Here is a 19,520-nt window from a genome sequence, read left to right as displayed (position 1 = left end):
TGTTTGTTTTTTTGTTTTTTTTCATTGAGTTTGTTTATATGGTTGATTACATTGATGTATTTCCTTATTTTAAACCATCCCTGCATTCCTGGGATAAAGCCTACTTGATCATGGTGAATGATTGTTTTGATGTGTTCTTGGATTCGGTTTGCAAGGATTTTTTGAGTATTTTTGCATATTCAATTCAACTCAATGTTCATGAGTGAGATGGGTCTGAAGTTCTCTATCCTTGTATATTTAAGACTTCTATAACCCAAAATGCAGGCAACAAGAAGAGAAAGTCACCAGATTTGGCTTGATCACTTGAAACCTCAAAGCCCATCTCCAGTAAATAACCTTGCAACCAGGCCATACCTAACCAAACAGGCAACCCCTAATAATAGTGCCATTCCCATGAGCCTATGGGGGAAATTTTCAAACTATCACGTATGTTTAGTATTTATTTATTTTTCAGTATTTAGGATTTGAACTTTCTACATGACCACTTAAGTGTATATCATAAACAATTTCCCTCTCTCTACAACCATGTCTTGGTGATCAACTTTAATGTTACACACAAACACACACACACAAACACACACACACACACACACACACACACACACACACACACACGGGGGGAGCACACAGAGAGAAATAAAGACAAAGAATCATAGATGGCTCTGTGAAACACTAAATTGTCTGAGTAGATTATGTTTGCTATGTATGTGCACACATGAAGATGTGGTTTGCCTTAAAATCTCCTTTTTCCTGTCTCCTCTGCTTTTCTCTCTCTCCTCTTCCCTCTCTCTCTTTCTCTCTCTCTCTCTCTCTCTCTCTCTCTCTCTCTCTCTCTCTCTTCCTCTCCCCCCCCTCTCTCTCTCTCTCTCTCTCACACACACACACACACACACACACACACACACACACACACACACACACACAGACACATTTGGTATGTGAGTATACCAACAGAAAACTAGAAAGGTTCATATACAAATACAGAGGCAGATGTTCACAGCCAACCATTGAACTGAGAGCTTGGCAATCAATGGTGGAGTTAAAGAGAGGATTGAAGGAGCTGAAGTGGGTTTACACATCTATAGGAACAATAATGCCAACCAACCAGAGCTCCCAGGGACTAAACCACTATCCAAAGAGTACACAAGCATAGACCCATGACTCCAGCTGCATATGTAGTAAAGGATAGCATTGTCTGCCATCAATGGGACGAGAAGCTGTTGGTCCTACCAAGGCTTGATGCAACCAGTGTAAGGGAATATCAGGGCAAGGGGACAGGAGGTGGCAGGTGAGTGGGTGGGGGAGTACCCTCATAGAAGCAGGGGGAGAAGTGATGGAATAGAGGGTTTATGGAAGGAAAATTGGGAAAGGGTATAACATTTGAATTGTAAATAAAATTTATCCATAAATAAGAAATTTCAAAAAATGAAAAGAAAAAGAAAGGTTAGTATATTTTCAAAGGAATAAAAACAATGGGGAAGTTCAGCTTTAGTATTAATCTATAAATACTTATACAAATTTATGGAGGTGGTAATGCCAATATTCCAACTTGGCAATCTAGACTTATTGGAAGATGATTGTAGAAAGACACACTCACTGTGGATGGAACCATTCCTTGCTCCATGCTGAAATCTAGACTTTATGCACACAAAGTACTGAACATTAGGATAAACTCATTCTTCTGTATCCTTCTGATTGACCTATGAGATCTGCTTCTTTTAGCACTTTTTGCCCTCACTTCCCAGCCAGAAAGGACTGAATCCTTGATTTAGAACTTGAGATAAATATGTTCTCTCTTAAATTGCTTTCATAATCACAGCCACAAGGGAAAACAGACAAGGTAATAGACCATTGTATGTGTCTATACATACATGACAAACAGAAAAATCCAATCAAAGGTCAATTTTTATGTGTCAACAAGAGAGTATATTTTATGTTTATGGTAACTAGTGGTATCTCAATGCATGCTATCTAACCTCTAAAAGACTTAAGTACTGACAAAAATATTCATATAGTGTTATGCAAAAAATGCCTTTAAAATCTGTATATGTATCCCTCTTTTTTAAAAATAAAGCTGCAAGAGAGAAAAAAAAGTAATATTTTAATTAATGATCCTCAGAGTAGCAGTATTATTTTTTACACAGAATGCATATTTACCTACATTAGATTTTGATTACTAAAATATGTATGTAACAAAAGAAACTAATAGATAAATTTGCAACTTCAGGAAAAGCAAATTGTCCTACCTCATAGAACCAGACCGCATCTAATCAGTTATAAATGTGAGTGGTACACAAAACTGATGTACTGAAGCAAGAGGTAATTCTGCAACATTATATCCATCACACTTGAACAGTGGACTCTCTGTCTTCAGCCTTCTGACTGATGATTACAGCAGCCTGCATAACTGTCTGTAGTGCAACAAATCCTTAAAATTTATCCTGGTTTTTATTGGTCTGGATATGCAGTTAGTTTCCTTAGAGAATCTTAGACAAAAGAGGGAAAGAGTGGGTTCTCAAGAAGATGTCAATCTGAAAAGTATAGGATTCAGAGGTGTGGTAGGCTGTAGGTAATGAAATCAAAGTTAAGAAACAGTTTTTAAGGTATGATTGACAAAAGTACTCTGTTGTTGTCTATAATTTATTTCCCCAAAACAAATCATCTGAATGAACATTACGGGAAAAATAAATATGTTTATTCAGAATCTATCCTTTCTTCTTGACTAATTCTGCCATGTTATCAAACTCTGTTGGGCATTTTAAACCATGAAGGTTACTTCCAACCCCTTCTTTTCTAGTAATCATTAAGAAACAAAATTTTGAAAGGCAATAAATGATCACTGTACTTAATAACCAATGACAATGAAAGAGTTCCATTTTCAATGACTTCCCTCTGAATAGTCTGCTTGTTAGTCCCAATTTAAATAATTATCAGAGGTATCTTTAAATAAATTGCATTTTTGAATAAAATGGCACTGCATTGTGAATATGTGTGAAGTAAATTATAAATGTATTATTCAAGGAGGGTGAGGTAAGGAGATTTCAAAAATGAACTTAGCAGGCACTTAGAAGATATTTTGAAGAAAATGATACTTAGCTATCTGGATTAAAAGCAAAAGTGACTTTTACCTATGAAAATGTGAAAAGAGAGTTACTGAACATAGTTCTACCTGACACATTAATAAAATGTATTTAGAGTGGCATTGGTGCAGAACCTGGTATGGTGGTAGAACCCTTTGTGTCTGCTGTCCAGGGGCAATAATGCAGGGCTAAGCAGCCTACACACTTACCTTACCTCTGTTTGTATTTGTTCTGGAGTAAATACACACACACACACACACACACACACACACACACACACACACACACGATTTTGATGATACATTATTAGTTCTGTTTGGGCTTATATGAAAAACAGTCTATAAAATGAACAACACAAATAACCATTCTTTAAATTTTTCGATGATGGAAAGTCAAGCGTAAGACATCATGCAGAAATTCATTTTCAGTGATGTCTAACAGTGATGCCTCTGTTTGGCTCCTATGTCCTCATCTGATTATTCTCTGGGATTATCTTGTCAGATCTCTTATGTCTCTTCTTAGAAGGATATCACTTCCTGAGATTAAGATCTGTTAGATGAATGACACGACAATTTTTATCTTGCTACATGTGGTGTCTTCAAATAGAATCTTGCACTACAAGTTAGACTACAAGATAAGAATAAGGAAATTTTGCCTTTAGCAGACATGCATATGCATACTGTGCAAAAAATCAATCTACCATCTAACTGTCTGTCTATCTATCTATCTCTATCTATCTATTTATCTATCTATCTATCTATCTATCTATCTATCTATCTATCTATCATCTATCTATCTATCTATCTATCTATCTATCTATCATCTATCTATCTACCATCTATCTATCTATATCCCTTTTAAACAGTTTCAATATTCAGTTTATGGTAATCTGCATGCGGTACCCAAAATGGTTCCTCTATACCCACCGGCAAGATTCATGCTCCTTTTTAGGTTCTTGCTCAATGGGATATGGAAAGCTAAAGGTATGATTTTCAATGACTATTCTTGCAGAACTAATCTCTCTTTCCTCTACCTTCCAGGCTAATTTTTGGTATTATTACGATTCTATAAATAAATCTGATTTAATATTGATATTGTAACTCTGAGCTACACATAATTCTGTGTGCTCAAACTGACACATTCTACACAATAATTGAGAATTTAATTAGGTGTATACAACTTCAATAATAGTTTGAAAACTGTCACTTTTCTTTTACATAAATGGCATAAACCTGCCATCCTGGCCAACTTAATAAACTTGAAGATTGTTTTATGTATTTATGTATGTCGTAAGTTCAGAAAGTCAAAATTTATGAATCTTGGATACACTTATTTATTTTCACTTCTGAAAAAAAAGGAGTTGATTATTCTGTTTTCTACAAAAAAGAAACATAAAAACATTCATTTAGAGATAGAGTTCTTTTAAATGCCTTTTCTTTTTTTAGGCTTATTTTTTAACTTTATTTAAAAAAAAAGATAACAGAAAAAATTTTAAACATTTTTTGCATAAATGTATACAAATATATTTTTGTCAGAGCATGGCTTTTTTTTAAAGGTGTGATAATCTACATTAAGGTCTTACTAGTTACAATGAGCAAAAAGTACATGTAAAACAGGATGTAACCCAGAATTAGTCAACGTTTTCTTGGTGTTAAGGATTGAGCATAATGTTTTTTTTTTTTTTTTTTTTTTTTTTTTTTTTTTTTGTAGGTTTTGTTTTGTTTTGTTCTCTTTTCTTTTTTTCTTGAACTTCACAGTCTGTGAGTTGTTTCTGAGGCAGTCCCAGCCTCTGGAATTAGCATCCCACTAAGAGTGACTGCATATTATGTCTGTTCTTCTGTGACTGGGTTATCTCACTCAGGATGATATTCTCTAGATGCATCCATTTTCTTAAGAATTTGGTTAAGTTATTGTTTCTGATAGCTGAGTAGTAGTCCATTGTATCAATGTACCACAATTTTTGTATCCATTCATCTACTGAAGGACATCTGGGTTCTTTCCAGCTTCTGGCTATTATAAATACAGCTTCTATGAACATTGTGGTGCATGCGTTTTTGTTTTTTTTTTTTGTTTGTTTGTTTTGTTTTTTCTTTTTCTATATTGGACTGTCTCTGGGGTATATGCCCAGAAGTGGAATAGCTGGATCTTCAGATAATACTATGTCCAATTTTCTGAGGAATCGCCAGACTGATTTCCTGAGTGGTTGTACCAGTTTAAAACCCCACCAACAGTGGAGAAGTGTTCCTCTTTCTCCAGAGCCATGCCAGCATCTGTTGTCATCTGGGTTTTGGATCTTGGCCAATCTGACTGGTGTGAGGTGGAATCTCAGGGTTGTTTTTATTTGCATTTCCCTGATGACTAAGGATGTCAAGCATTTCCTTAGATGTTTCTTACCCATTCAATATTCCTCAATTGAGAACGTTTTGTTTAGCTCTGTACCCCAGTTTTGAATACGGTTGTTTGATTCTCTGGTGTTTAGCTTTTTGAGTTCTTTGTATACCTTGGATATTAGACCTCTATCTGATGTGAAGTTGGTAAAGATCTTTTCCCATACTGTTGGCTGGCGTTTTGTTTTCTTGACAATGTTCTTAGCCTTTCAGAAACTTTGCAATCTCATTAAGTCCCATTTGTAAATCTTTGATCTTAGAGCTTGAGCCATTGGTGTTTTATTCAGAAAATTTTCTCCTGTGCCTATGTGTTCTAAGGTTTTCCCTACCTTCTCATGTAATAGTTTCAGTGTATCTGGTTTAATGTGGAGATCTTTAATCCACTTGCACTTGAGCTTTGTACAAGGAGATAAGAAAGGGTGTATTTTCATACTTCTGCATACTGAGTGCAAGTTGGACCAACACCATTTGTTGAAAAGGCTATCCTTTTTCCATGTTTATAGCTCCTTTTTAATGCCTTTTCAAGAAAAAAAAAGTATCAATTGAGTTCCTCTACTAGGCTCACAAACTATCATGACTCATGTCTTTGGAAATTCCCTGGTTCATTGTTGAAAGGAAATATTCCATTTTACCCTCACATTGAACATGCACTTAGAAATCCAAGCAGGAAGATAAATGTAATATACCAAAAAAGTACTCTTCAACAAAATAACAAATATTGTTTTTGATTATTTTATCTAAAATGGAAACTTATTGTTTAGGACATTATGAAATAGAAATTTCAATGCTCTTTCTGTCACTGAACTAGGGGGAGACAACCTGGGAGAATGGAGTCTATAAAAACACAGACCAAGATACATCAGGCACCTTCATCCAGAGGCTCAGACAGTCCATACACTGACGCTAAGAAAGCCAACATTAGTAAAGTATCTGTGAGTTGAAACTCTCTACAAACACAAGGGCAAACCACAAATGACAAAAACCTGTTTTCCATAGAGGAATAAAGGAGAGATCAAACATTTAATTGGATACCAACTTCAAACAATAATGAGTAACCTGAAGTAAAGTCATTCCTTCCACTATACCTGTATCAAGCACAAAAAACATTACAGAACAGTTCCATGGTTGGAAGAAACTGAAATAACACAGCTCTTGTCTTCTTTCCTTGAATGCTTCTATAAGCTCTCAGACTTCTCCTCAGACAACTCTGTCTTTGCAGGTTCTGACACATTTCCAGTAGTTTTGCAGTATTTTCATTTTTAATTTGATACTCTTTCTCCAACTAATTATATCTTATAAGTAAGTTTGAGTACTCAGGCCTTTTCAAGGAAACTATCTTTAGTCATGACAAGTGTTATGATATGTAGCTTAATGTTTACAGAAGAATTGATCAATTTCAAAATGAATACAATTTGACAATGAAAGAGCAAAGCAAAGTTTTTTTTTAAAATATTTTTCAGTTTATTTGTTTTCTCTCTTTCAACATTATTTTTTAAAAAAGAGCGATACATATAGAGATATTTAAAGGCATTTTGGCATAACACTATATGAATATTTTTATCAGTACTTAATTCTAATAGAGTTTTGATAACATGCATTGAAATCCCACTAGTTATCATAAGCATAAAGTACATGTAGGACAGAATATAACATGGAAAATGTTTTCTTGTTGAGTATAGATTAAACATAATGATCTGTGAATAATGAAAATTGCCACAAGGCTATATCCTTAGCTCTTGGATTATTAATGACTTAAGGTCCAGGTGTAATACACTCAGAGAGGGTGCTACACATTTATTTTTGTCCTAAAAAGGATTAAGGCTTTAATATTTTTGGCCTTTGTTTTCTTGAGCTTCATATGGCCTGTGAGTTGTTTCTGGCATATTCAGAGCTTTCTGGGGTTAGGATCTAATTATCAGTGACTACATATTATGTCTGTTCTTTTGTGACTGGGTTACCTGACTCAGGATGATATTCTCTAGATGCATCCATTTTCTTAGTAATTTCATATAGTCATTGTTTATGATAGCTGAGTAGTACTCCATTGTGTAAATATAGCACAAGATTTTGTATCAGTGCATCTACTGAAGAACATCTAGGTTCTTCCCAGGTTCTGGCTATTATGAATAAAACTGCTATGAACATTTTAGTGCATGTGTCCTTATTGTGTGTTGGAGCATCTTTCCTTTAAAACTATGGAAGCTATGATGTATCCAACTCAAGTTGAGTCCTGGTAAAAACACAGCTAATATAGGACATAAAATAAAACAGATTTGATCATTTTATTGTTGAGAATCCTTGTATATTTTATTATTTCCACCTTTTCTTTCAGGATATTTATAAATCACATATTATTCTAAATATGTGTATAATCCTTTTTTTATTGGTTATTTTATTTATTTACATTTCAAAAGCCAATTCCTTCCTGGTTTCCCCTCTGCAAAACTCCATCCCATTTTCCCTTCTTCATGCTTCTTTTTTTTTTTTTGTTTTTTTTATTTTTATTTTTTATTAAACAACTTTATTTTACAAAACAAAGATAAATGTACAGATTTTAAATATTTTTTGCTTAAAATTATACATTTTTGTCAGTACTATTTTTTAAAACCAACTTTATTTTACTAAACAAAGATTAATGTACAGACTTTAAACATTTTTATCATAAAATTATACATTTTTGTCAGTACTTTTTTTTCATATTTTAACATAAATTTTACATAAAACTATATGAATATAATTTTTAGTCAGTACTTGATTTTTTTCAAGGTTTGATTGTATGCCTTGAAAACTTAATAGTTACAATGAGCTAAAGTAAAACAAAATGTAACATGGAAATAGTTAAAGTTTTCTTGATTTGTAAATATTTTTTTTGTTTTGTTTTGTTTTCTTTATTTCTTGGACTTCATACAGTCTGTGAGTTGTTTCTGGGGGAGTGCAAGCCTCTGGGGTTAGCATCCCACTATCAGTGACTGCATATTATGTCTGTTCTTTTGTGACTGGGTTATCTCACTCAGGATGATATTCTCTAGATGCAGCCATTTTCTTAAGAATTTGGTTAAGTCATTGTTTCTGGTGGCTGAGTAGTATTCCATTGTGTATATGTACCACAATTTTTGTATCCATTCATCTACTGAAGGACATCTGGGTTCTTTCCAGCTTCTGGCTATTATAAATAGAGCCGCTATGAACATTGTGGTGCATATATCTTTGTTGTGTATTAAAGTGTCTCTGGGTTATATTCCCAGAAGTGGAATAGCTGGGTCTTCCGGTAGTACTATATCCAATTTTCTGAGGTATTGCCAGACTGATTTCCAGAGTGGTTGTATTAGCTTACAACCCCACCAACAGTGGAGAAGTGTTTCTCTTTCTCCACAGCCTCGCCAGCATCTGCTGTCATCTGAGTTTTGGATCTTGCCCAATCTGACTGGTGTGAGTTGGAATTTCAGGGTTGTTTAGATTTGCATTTCCCTGATGGCTAAGGATGTCCAGAACTTCCTCAGATATTTCTCGGCAATTCGGTGTTCCTCAACTGAAAACGTTTTGTTTAGCTCTGTACCCCATTTTTTAATAGGGCTATTTGATTCTCTGATGTCTAGCTTTTTGAGTTCCTTGTACACATTGGATACTAGGCCTCTATCTGATGTGGTCTTGGTAAAGATCTTTTCCCATTCTGTTGGTTGCTGTTTTGTTTTCTTGACGATGTCCTTAGTCTTACAGAAACTTTGCAATCTCATTAAGTCCCATTTGTTAATCTTTGACCTTAGAGCCTGAGCCATTGGTGTTTTGTTCAGGAAATTTTCTGCTGTGCCTCTGTGTTCTAAGGTTTTCCCTACTTTCTCATCTAATAGTTTTAGTGTATCTGGTTTAATGTGGAGATCTTTGATCCACTTACACTTGAGCTTTGTACAAGGAGATAAGAAAGAGTCTATTTTCATTCTTTTGAATGCTGAGTTTCAGTTGGAACAGCACCATTTGTTGAATAGGCTGTCTTTTTTCCATTGAATATTTAGTGCTCCTTTGTCAAAAATCAGGTGACCATATACATGAGGGCTCATTTCTAGATCTTCTATTCTATTCCATTGATCCACATGCCTATTTCTCTACCAGTACCATGCAGTTTTCAGCACAATTGCCTTGTAATATAGCTTGAGGTTAGGGATAGTGATTCCCACAGATGTTTTTTTGTTGTTGAGAATGGATTTAGCTATTCTAGGTTTTTGTTATTCCACATGAAATTGCACATTGATCTTTCCAATTCCATGAAGAACTGGGTTGGAATTTTGATGGGGATTGCATTGAATCTGTAGATTGCTTTTGGTAGAATGGCCATTTTTAAGATGTTGATCTTTCCAATCCATGAGCATGGGAGATCTTTCCATTTTCTGAGATCCTCCTCAATTTCTTTCTTTAGAGGTTTGAAGTTCTTGTCATACAGGTCCTTCACTTCTAAGTTAGAGTCACACAAATGTATTTCATAGTTTTTGTGATGATTGTGAAAGGTACCTTTCCCCTAATTTCTTTCTCCACATGTTTGTCCTTTGAGTATAGGAAGGCTACTGATTTGTTTGAGTTAATTTTGTATCCAGCCACTTTGCTGAACTTGTTTATCATCTGTAGGAGTTCTCTGGTGGAATTTTTGGGGTCACTCAAGTACACTATCATGTCATCGGCAAAGAGTGATGTTTTTATCTCTTCCTTTCCGATTTGTATCCCCTTGATCTCCTTTTGCTGTCTAATTGCTCCAGCCAGGACTTGCAATACTATGTTGAATAGGTAAGGGGAGAGTGGTCAGCAATGTCGAGTCCCTGATTTTAGTGGGATTGCTTTAAGTTTCTTGCCATTTAGTTTGATGTTGGTTGTTGGTTTGCTGTATATTGCTTTAGCCTCCATCTATATAAGAAGATTGAAATACTCCCATGCATCCTCTCAAATCACCATGGTCTACAGCTGGTCTTTAACAACAACAAAGACAACAAAAAGCCCACATACACATCGAAACTAAACAAAGCTCTGTTAAAGGATAGCAGGGTCAAAGAAAAAATAAAGAAAGAAATTAAGGATTTTCTAAAATTCAAAGAAAATGAAAACACAACATACCCAAACGTATGGGATGCAATGAAAGCAGTATTGAGAGGAAAACTCATAGCCCTAAGTGCTTCCAAAGAGAAACTGGAGAGAGCTCACATCAGCAACCTGACAGCACAGCTAAAAGCCCCAGAACAAAAGGAAGCAGATATACCCAAAAAGAGTAGATGGCAAGAAATAATCAAAATTAGGGCAGAAATAGATCAAATAGAAACAAGAAGAACCGTTGAAAAAAATCAACAAAACAAAGAGTTGGTTCTTTGAGAAAATCAACAAGATTGATAAACCCCTAGCCAGACTAACTAGAGGGCAAAGAAAGAGTATCCAATTTAACAAAATCAGAAAGGAAAGTGGTGACATAACAACTGAAACTGAGGTAATTCAAGAAATCATCAGATCCTACTACAAGGACTTATACTCCACAAAATTGAAAAATCTGGATGAAATGGACGAATTCCTAGACAGATACAAGGTTCCAAAATTAAACCAGGACCAAGTAAACCATTTAAATAACCCTATAACACCTAAAGAATTAGAAGAAGCCATCAAAAGCCTCCCAACCAAAAAATGCCCACGTCCAGATGCGTTCAGTGCAGAATTTTATCAGACATTTATTGGGGATATAACACCAATACTCGCCAAACTATTCTAAAAGATAGAATCTGATGGAATATTACCTAACTCATTTTTTTGAGGCTACAATAACCCTCGTACCTAAACTACACAAAGACCCTACAAGGAAAGAGAACTTCAGACCAATCTCACTTATGAACATTGATGCAAAAATACTCAACAAAATCCTTGCAAACCGAATCCAAGAACACATCAAAACCATCATTCATCATGACCAAGTAGGCTTCATCCCTGGGATGCAGGCATGGTTTAACATAAGGAAATCCATCAACGTAATCCACCATATAAACAAACTCAAAGTCCAAAATCACATGGTCATCTCACTAGACACTGAGAAAGCGTTTGACAAAATCCAACACCCCTTCTTGTTAAAAGTCCTGGAAAGAACAGGAATCCAAGGCCTCCTTCATGCTTATGTGCGGGTGCTCTGTGACCCACCCATCCATTACCACCTCTCCGGCATTGCATTCTCCCACACTGGGCATCTTTAATGGTTTCACTACTTTCTTAGATGTCACTGTTGATATTATAGTATTTCTGTCTCTTGTAACTGCTACTCAAATGTGCCAACAGTCTCCATCACAAGAGCTTTTATAAAAACTCTTTTAATATTGTATCAGAGCTTACTCTGAGGCCCACCAAGATCACATATTCCTCTTGGTTCTCATTTTACCTTTCTAAAACAGTGATCTTGTAATATATGTTTCCCATGTTGATGTAACTCATAACCATAAAATTATTTTGTTGATATTTGTACCTATAAGTTCTAAGGTGAATATTTTTTGGGCATAGACATTTGTCAAAGAGGTCACATCAAACAATTTAAAAGCCACTGCCTTAAAAGATCTATTATTAAGCCATTCAGTCAAAACAGTTTTTTCTACTCTCCTTGTTCTATAAACCACCTTTATCCAGTTGTATTTATTCATGTTAGACTGTCTTACGTGATAATCCCTTATATCTTTACACATGTGCGTGTCCCATGATAACATTATAAAAAAATATTCTTAATGCATTACCCCCAAATTCCTTGCCTTGAAAACTGTAGAGATGTGAACAGATCAATATTTAATATCACTGGTAAGAGTGTGGTGGATGCTGGAGAGATGAACTCAAGGTTTCAGGGCAACTCTAGTTGTGTGTTTCAGAAGAAAGGAGCCAAGGTTGCAAACTGTTAGGATAAAACCTGTCTGCTTTAAGGAATAATGTAAAAGGCTGAAGACTAAAATGTTTTATACTTGTGAGTAGGGGAGATGGTTTTCATTCCAAATTTCATGACTACTTGGCTTAAATAATGTTGATATTATTACACAACTTTATTTTTTGTGAGTTCAATCTACCTCCTTTCTCGCAAAATAATAACAATTTTCTTCTTAAAATGAGTGTTATTTTATGATTCTGCGTCCCAAATTATAAAAATACGATTCAGTCTCAGACACATGTCTTTGGGCTTTGTTACCTAACACTGGAGTATTTGAAGAGATATTCATGTAAAGTTAGGCAGATCTCATGGGCTTTGAGATTTAGAATCTCATAATGTGGCCTCCCTTTTGGCAGGAATTGAACAGATTTACAACTATGATCAGCCTGTTTCTTTTTTGTATCTTTATCTAAATGTTTAATATCTTTCTATTGGTGGACCAAACCAAATGTTAAAAAGGCAGCTTCATATAGTGTGCAAACCAAATTCAGAGAGAGATTTTTGTTAGTTCAATTCTGGAGCATACTTGCTAGCTTTATGAGGACCATTAAAAAACACATAAGTGAATGAATTGTCTCACTGGAAAATTGAAAATAAATCAAACATTTTTTTGACATATAATGTGGCTAGCAAAACCCAATGTTAAGTGCCCAATAAGCCCATTTCTTTATTATCTTTGTGCTTAATGTAAAGCCTTTTGAAATCTGATACTTATTGTTTTCTTTTTTTAGATACTATGTGTTTTTAATAGTTTAGCACTGGTAACAGTTCATAATCAAGAATAAGTGAAAGGCTAACATTTAAAAATGTAGACTTTAAGTGTCCAGGTCAGCTTGTGGGGAAGCTGACCAAGATACACAAGGTAGGAGATACATGTGACAACCTGGAGGTTTTATCCTTCATTCTGCTTACAGAATATTTATTATGGTTGCTTAATATATGACTTTTCACTTGACATTTTTGAAGTCCTTTATTGTACAGCAAATCCTTCTGTATGGGGACAAGCAGCAGCCACAATGATCACTGGATTTATACATACTGGATAAATTTCATTTTCTCTTGAGATATAGGTTTCCTCCTGTACTTCTGAGGTAATGCTTTTATTATTTCTGCAGTGTCTAGTGGCCCCTGATGCATCAGTAAATCTGGGGACAAATTTCCTTTATAATGCTGTGAAATAATAGAGGAGTGGGGGGCAGGTTGTGCAGAAGATCCCAAAGCTTCTGGGAAATGGAGTTTAGGTTTGTCTCTTCTGTTAGCAAAATTTATTAGTGGAGCATGTGGCTTCACTACCTGCATGACCCTGGTGGTGGAAGTCATTTTGCTGAACATCATGACCCATGAGCAGGGGAAGCTTCTGGGTTGCAGGGCAGTCACAGAAGTATGGGGAGTGACTTAATGTTTACTTAAAGTATCAAGAGAATAAAAAGCAATTAACTGAATGTTTACAATTCCCTAATAAGGTTAATACTTTATTAGGAGTCACTAATCCCGAAGAACAACAGAGCAGTTACTTGGCATTCTTGGCATTAACAGCTTTTCAGGATAAGGTGCACTGATTTTGAATGAATTGTGAGAACACTACTATAGGACCATAGACTGAATACACAGGTCCTCTGGTACAGGATCAGTGCCTGAGAGGCATGTGATCACTTTCTTTTACAGGCTGATATCTAAATTGCTGATAACAAGGAAAATTAGTGGATCATTACAAAACTTCACAGGAATAATTTCACTTTTACTTTTCTTTTAAAAAAACATTTTATTTATTTATATTCCAAATATTGGCCCACCCCAGTCCCCTCTCCCAGAGTTCTTCACCCTATGCTCTTTCCACTCACCTTTGCTTCTAAGAGGGTAATCCTCCATCCTCCATCCCTCCATCATCCCTCTTCCCTGGGGCATCAAGTCTCTATGTATCTCAGTATCGTTATCTGACTCATTCAGCTTCTCATTGGGCTTCTCAGAGGACAGCCATGTTAGGCATTGTAAGGACACCTTAATATCAATAATAGTTCCAGACATTGAAGCCTCCCCTTACGCTGGATCCTGATTTGGGCCAGTCATGTTCCCCTTTACTCCTCTACCTATCCATCCCCACCCAAGTACTTCCATCCCTCTGCCTCCTCCCCCATAATTGCTTTATTCTCCCTTTCAAGTGGAATTTAGGCATCTTCATTTGAGTGTTTTGAATTGTTAACCTTCTTGAGTTCTGTAGATTGCATCCTTGAAATTTTGCATGTTTTTGGTTAATATACACTTGCCAGTGAATACATGTAATGCCTGTCCTTTTGGATCTGGGTTACCTAATCCAGGGTTCTACGTTACATCAATCAGAATGGCTAAAATCAAAAACTCAAAGGGCAGCAGATGCTGGAGAGAATGTGGAGATAGAGGAATACTCCTTTATTGCTGGTGGAGTTGCAAACTTGTACAGCCACTCTGGAAATTATTCTGGTGGTTCCTCAGAACAGTAGAAAGACTTCTATCTGAATTCCCCACTATACTGCTCCTGGACATATACCAAAACGATGCTCAATGGGAAGTATTTCAAACAGCATATCAAACACTAGGAACCAATAACATTTGTAGTCCCTGCTAAGGCAATTGTTATTTCAAGCCAGCTATTTCAAAGCCAAGGAATAAAAAGAAAAAGATTGAAACCATGGTAGGTGTTTATCAAGCAATGCCACTCAGATGACACTGGTGAAGAGGAAAGGCCTACTGGAGGGTACCACAGATGTAAGGTCAGATGTGTGGAACTCAGACTTCAACATATAACTGTATACTCACCATCCTGTATGATCAATTTTAGCAAAGTCATCCCAAATACATATGTTACGGATCTTTACAATCATTTTTGATATTGGTGGTATTTTCATTTTCCCAGGTGGGGAAGTAAGGATTAGAAATTTTTCTTCTACACTCCCCTCATTACCACTTGCTTCCTAAAAAAATCTGAGTTGTTTAGGAGCTTGGCTTTACAAGCAAGAGATTACTTTAATATTAAAATAAGATATACATTCTAAGAAATATAGAAACTATTGAACATTAAATTTATGATTTACAATATCCCACTTAAATTCCAAGATAAATTAAACCTAATATTTTTTGAGTATCATCAATAAAGCCAGATAGTAGACAAGCATAAAAAATTAAAATTTTTACTTTACTTGGTAATAACATTAATAGCATTAAATACTCATAAAATGAATTTTACCCCCACTAGAAATTAAATCAGAGTATCATTTATTTACATATATTTGTTCTTTAACAGTTCCATGCAGGTATATGAGTTTCAGTGATTTTGACCTCACATTACTATTTCTCATCCTCTCCTTTTCCAACTGAAGCTCTCCTAATACCAATAAGTCACCATGCTCCTTCCAGGCACTCCTTGTATGTGACCCACTGAGTCTAATTAGGGTTGCTTGCATGAGCAAGTGTGGGAGGTTATTTACTGAAACTTGGGAAAATTGTCAGCATTTATCACACTGAAGAAAATAACACTTCTTCCTCCAGCAACTATTAACTGATAAGATATTTCCAGGGAGTAGTGAGACCTTTTTGCACTCACCCTTCTATGATGAATTGTTGACATGCCCAATCATACGAACCTTTTGTGTAATTTTAGTTCATTAGTGCAATGGAGGTGTCATGTACAGAAATTTATTTTACTTTTTGAATATTTTTTTTCATGTTTGTGTAGCCTGTTCTGGTTACTAGTATTTGAAGTAATAATCAATGCAGCCTCTTCTCAAATATTAATTAAGAGGTTTATCATACATATAATTTGAGAGACTCTATTTTAAGAATGATGGTACTTATATTACTAAAGTTAAATAAGAACAGTAGAGTATGCTATTAAAAGAAATCATGCAAATGGGCAAAGTAAGTACAGTAAATATTAGAAATTTGGAGGGTTTAGAAATTTGTGGTTATAGAAAATGCTACACACCCAGTCAAGCAGAAATGTGGTGGGTCTGTGACATGGGTGTCTACCTCCCATTCTGTGTTCAAACCCCCAAGGAAATGTCTGGAAGTAGAACATGACTAGCTCCAGAGTGCCCAGATCAGTCACTGAATCATGGTCTGCTCGCCAATGCAGCATCACTAGACAGCAGGTGAGCCAGTCCTCTAGTGGTGAGTGGAGAATTAGGAACTGCAGGCCTATGTATACCCGAGGAAAAAAGTTTAAGAAAACAATTCAATAAACTAATGAAAAAAAAAGGAGAAGATGGTTGATGGGTTTTTGTTTTGCATTATATCTTTTTTTACATTTCTTTAATAAATGGGGTGAGAACAGAAAAGCAAAAAAGAAAATACTTGGACTGTGCCATCAAATACATGCATCTCAGTCAGCATGCGTGCTTTTATTCTATTGAGTAAAGAAAACCAATCAATTAGTCAATAGATTCTCTTGTGCTATTGTACAGATAGTGCTTACTTTTAACAAATTAACATTTAAGTGTAGTCATGCATTGATGAGAAAAGTCTGATTATTTTCCTGAGTCATACAATGGTTGGTATTTCAATGATTCTTTTTTTTCTGCTTCATACCTTTGAAAAAACAACATTTACATGTGCAATAGAAACATTTATTTCCACACCTGACACATCATCTTAATTGCTCTCTTTGTAGTTGTACCTGTGACTATGTATACTCCCAAAACAAAACAAAAACAAACAAACAAACAAACAAACAAAAAAGCCATGGTACCAGCACTGAAGGTTTGCATTGTTCCTGGAATAAAAGTCCCTAATAGTAGCCTTCTGATCCAAATAATTTAGCCAATGGAAAGAAAAGCTATACTTTGTTTTAGCTAAGATTTAGCTTAAAGAAATTTTATTAAAACTTAAAACAGTAACTGGGTAGCTAACATAACTTAGTAGGAATGAAAGACTGTTTTCATTTCATTTTCCTCAGCACAAGTAAAGGCACAGTGCATTAGCAGATTACCTCCCATTCCCCTGATCCACCCTGCTATTGTACCTTGTCTTACGCTTTCTACTCATATAGCAAAGTTCTGCCCTTCCAGAACCATGCCCAATTCTTAAATGCACATTGCATGTTTGTGAATGTAGAGGTACAACATAGCTTATCTTTGAAAGGCAGGGGAACTTTTGTAGGATTCATCACATATGCCAGTTGAGTTGATACTTTATTACTAACTAAATTTAATGAACAAATTCTGTGTTTCCTGCAGTGTGCTTTACAGCAAAAATATTTCCTTTTCTTTCTTTTTTTTATAACAAATTTATTTTTAAAAAGCAAAGATAAAATAAACAAATCTTAAACATTTTTGCATAAATGTATACGAATATATTTTTGTCAGTGCTTGGCTTTTTTTCCCAAAGGTTTTATAGTGTGCATTAAGGTCTTACTAGATACAATGAACAAAAAGTACATGTAAAACAGGATGTAACCCAGAATTAGTCAGTTTTCTTGGTGTGTAAGGATTTAGCATAATGTTTTTGTTTTGTTTTGTTTTGTTTCGTTTTTCTTGAACTTCACCCAGTCAATGAGTTGTTTGTCGGGTGTTCAGAGCTTTCTAGGGTTAGTATCCCATTATCAGTGACTGCATATTATGTCTGTTCTTTTGTGACTGGGTTATCTCACTCAGGATAATATTCGCTAAATGCATCCATTTTCTTAAGAAGTTTGTTAAGTCATTGTTTCTGATAGTTGAGTAGTACTCCATTGTGTAAATGTACCACGCTATTTGTATCCATTCATCTACTAAAGGACATCTGGGTTCTTTCCAGCTTCTGGCTATTATAAATAGAGCTGCTATGAACATTGTGGTGCATGTGATTTGTTTGTTTATTGGAGTGTCTCTGGGGTATATGCCCAGAAGTGGAAGAGCTAGATAATCAGGTAGTACTATGTCCAATTTTCTGAGGAATCGCTAAATTGATTTCCTGAGTGGTTCTATCAGTTTACAACCCCACCAACACTGGAGAAGTGTTCCTCTTTCTCCTCAACCATGCCAGCATCTGCTGTCATCTGAGTTTTGGATCTTGGCCAATCTGACTGGTGTGAGGTAGAATCTCAGGGTTGTTTTGATTTGCATTTCCCTGATGGCTAGGGATGTGGAGCACTTCCTTTGTTGTTTCTCAGTCATTTGATATTCCTCAATTGAGAACCTTTTGTTTAGCCCTGTACCCCAGTTTTTAATAGGGTTGTTTGATTCTCTATTGTCTAGCTATTTGAGTTTTTTATATACCTTGGATATTATGCTTCTATCTGATGTGGGGTTGGTAAAGGTCTTTTCGCACTCTATTTGCTACCATTTTGTTTTCTTGACAGTATCCTTGACATTCTGTAGCCTTACAGAAACTTTTCATTCATACTAAGTCCCATTTGTCATTCTTTGACCTTAGAGCATGAGCCATTAGTTTTCTGTTCAGGAAATTTTCCCCTGTGCCTAGAAGTTCTAAGGTTTTTTCTACTTTCTCATCTAATAGTTTCAGTGTACCTGTTTTAATGTGGAGATCTTTGATTCACTTACACTTGAGCTTTGTACAAGGAGATAAGAAAGGGTCTATTTTCATTCTTCTGCATGCTGAGTACCAATTGGACCAACACCATTTGTTGAATAGGCTGTACTTTATCCATTGGATGCTTATGGCTCCTTTTTCAAAAATCAGGTGACCATATACATGAGGGCTCATTTCTGGATCTTTTATTCTATTTCATTGATCTACATGCCTATTTCTGTACCAGTACCATTCAGGGTTTAGCACAATTGACGTGTAATATAGCTTGTGGTCAAGGATGGTGATTCCCTCAGATGTTTTATTGTTGTTGAGGATAGATTTTGCTATTCTAGGTCTTTTGTTATTCCAGATGAAATTGCACATTGCTCTTTCCAAGTCAATGAAAAACTGGTTTGGAATTTTGATGGGGATTGCAGTGAATCTGTAGATTGCTTTTGGTAAGATGGCCATATTTAAAATGTTGATTCTTCCAATCCATGAGCATGGGAGATCTTTCCATTTTTGAGACCTTCCTCAATTTCCTTTTTTCGAGGTTTGAAATTCTTGTCATACAGGTCTTTCACTTGCTTTGTTAGAGTCACACCCAATTATTTCATATTTTTTGACTAATGTGTAGTGTATTTTTCCCTAATT

General features: G+C 35.5%; 1 protein-coding gene across 1 annotated transcript; it reads right to left on the bottom strand.

Moving 5' to 3' along the window:
- Positions 1 to 13,415: 13,415 nt before the first annotated feature.
- Positions 13,416 to 13,721, bottom strand: LOC308413254 (alpha-ketoglutarate dehydrogenase component 4-like; the record flags this gene model as incomplete). Its single annotated transcript, XM_080908169.1, has 1 exon — positions 13,416 to 13,721. One exon carries the CDS (start codon positions 13,719 to 13,721, stop codon positions 13,416 to 13,418), a length of 306 nt encoding a protein of 101 aa, XP_080764295.1.
- Positions 13,722 to 19,520: the final 5,799 nt, after the last annotated feature.

Source organism: Micromys minutus, assembly GCF_963924665.1.
Source record: "Micromys minutus genome assembly, chromosome: 1".
NCBI lineage: Eukaryota > Metazoa > Chordata > Mammalia > Rodentia > Muridae > Micromys > Micromys minutus.
Note: the sequence above shows the minus strand (reverse complement) of the source record. Positions and strands in the feature narration are given on the sequence as shown.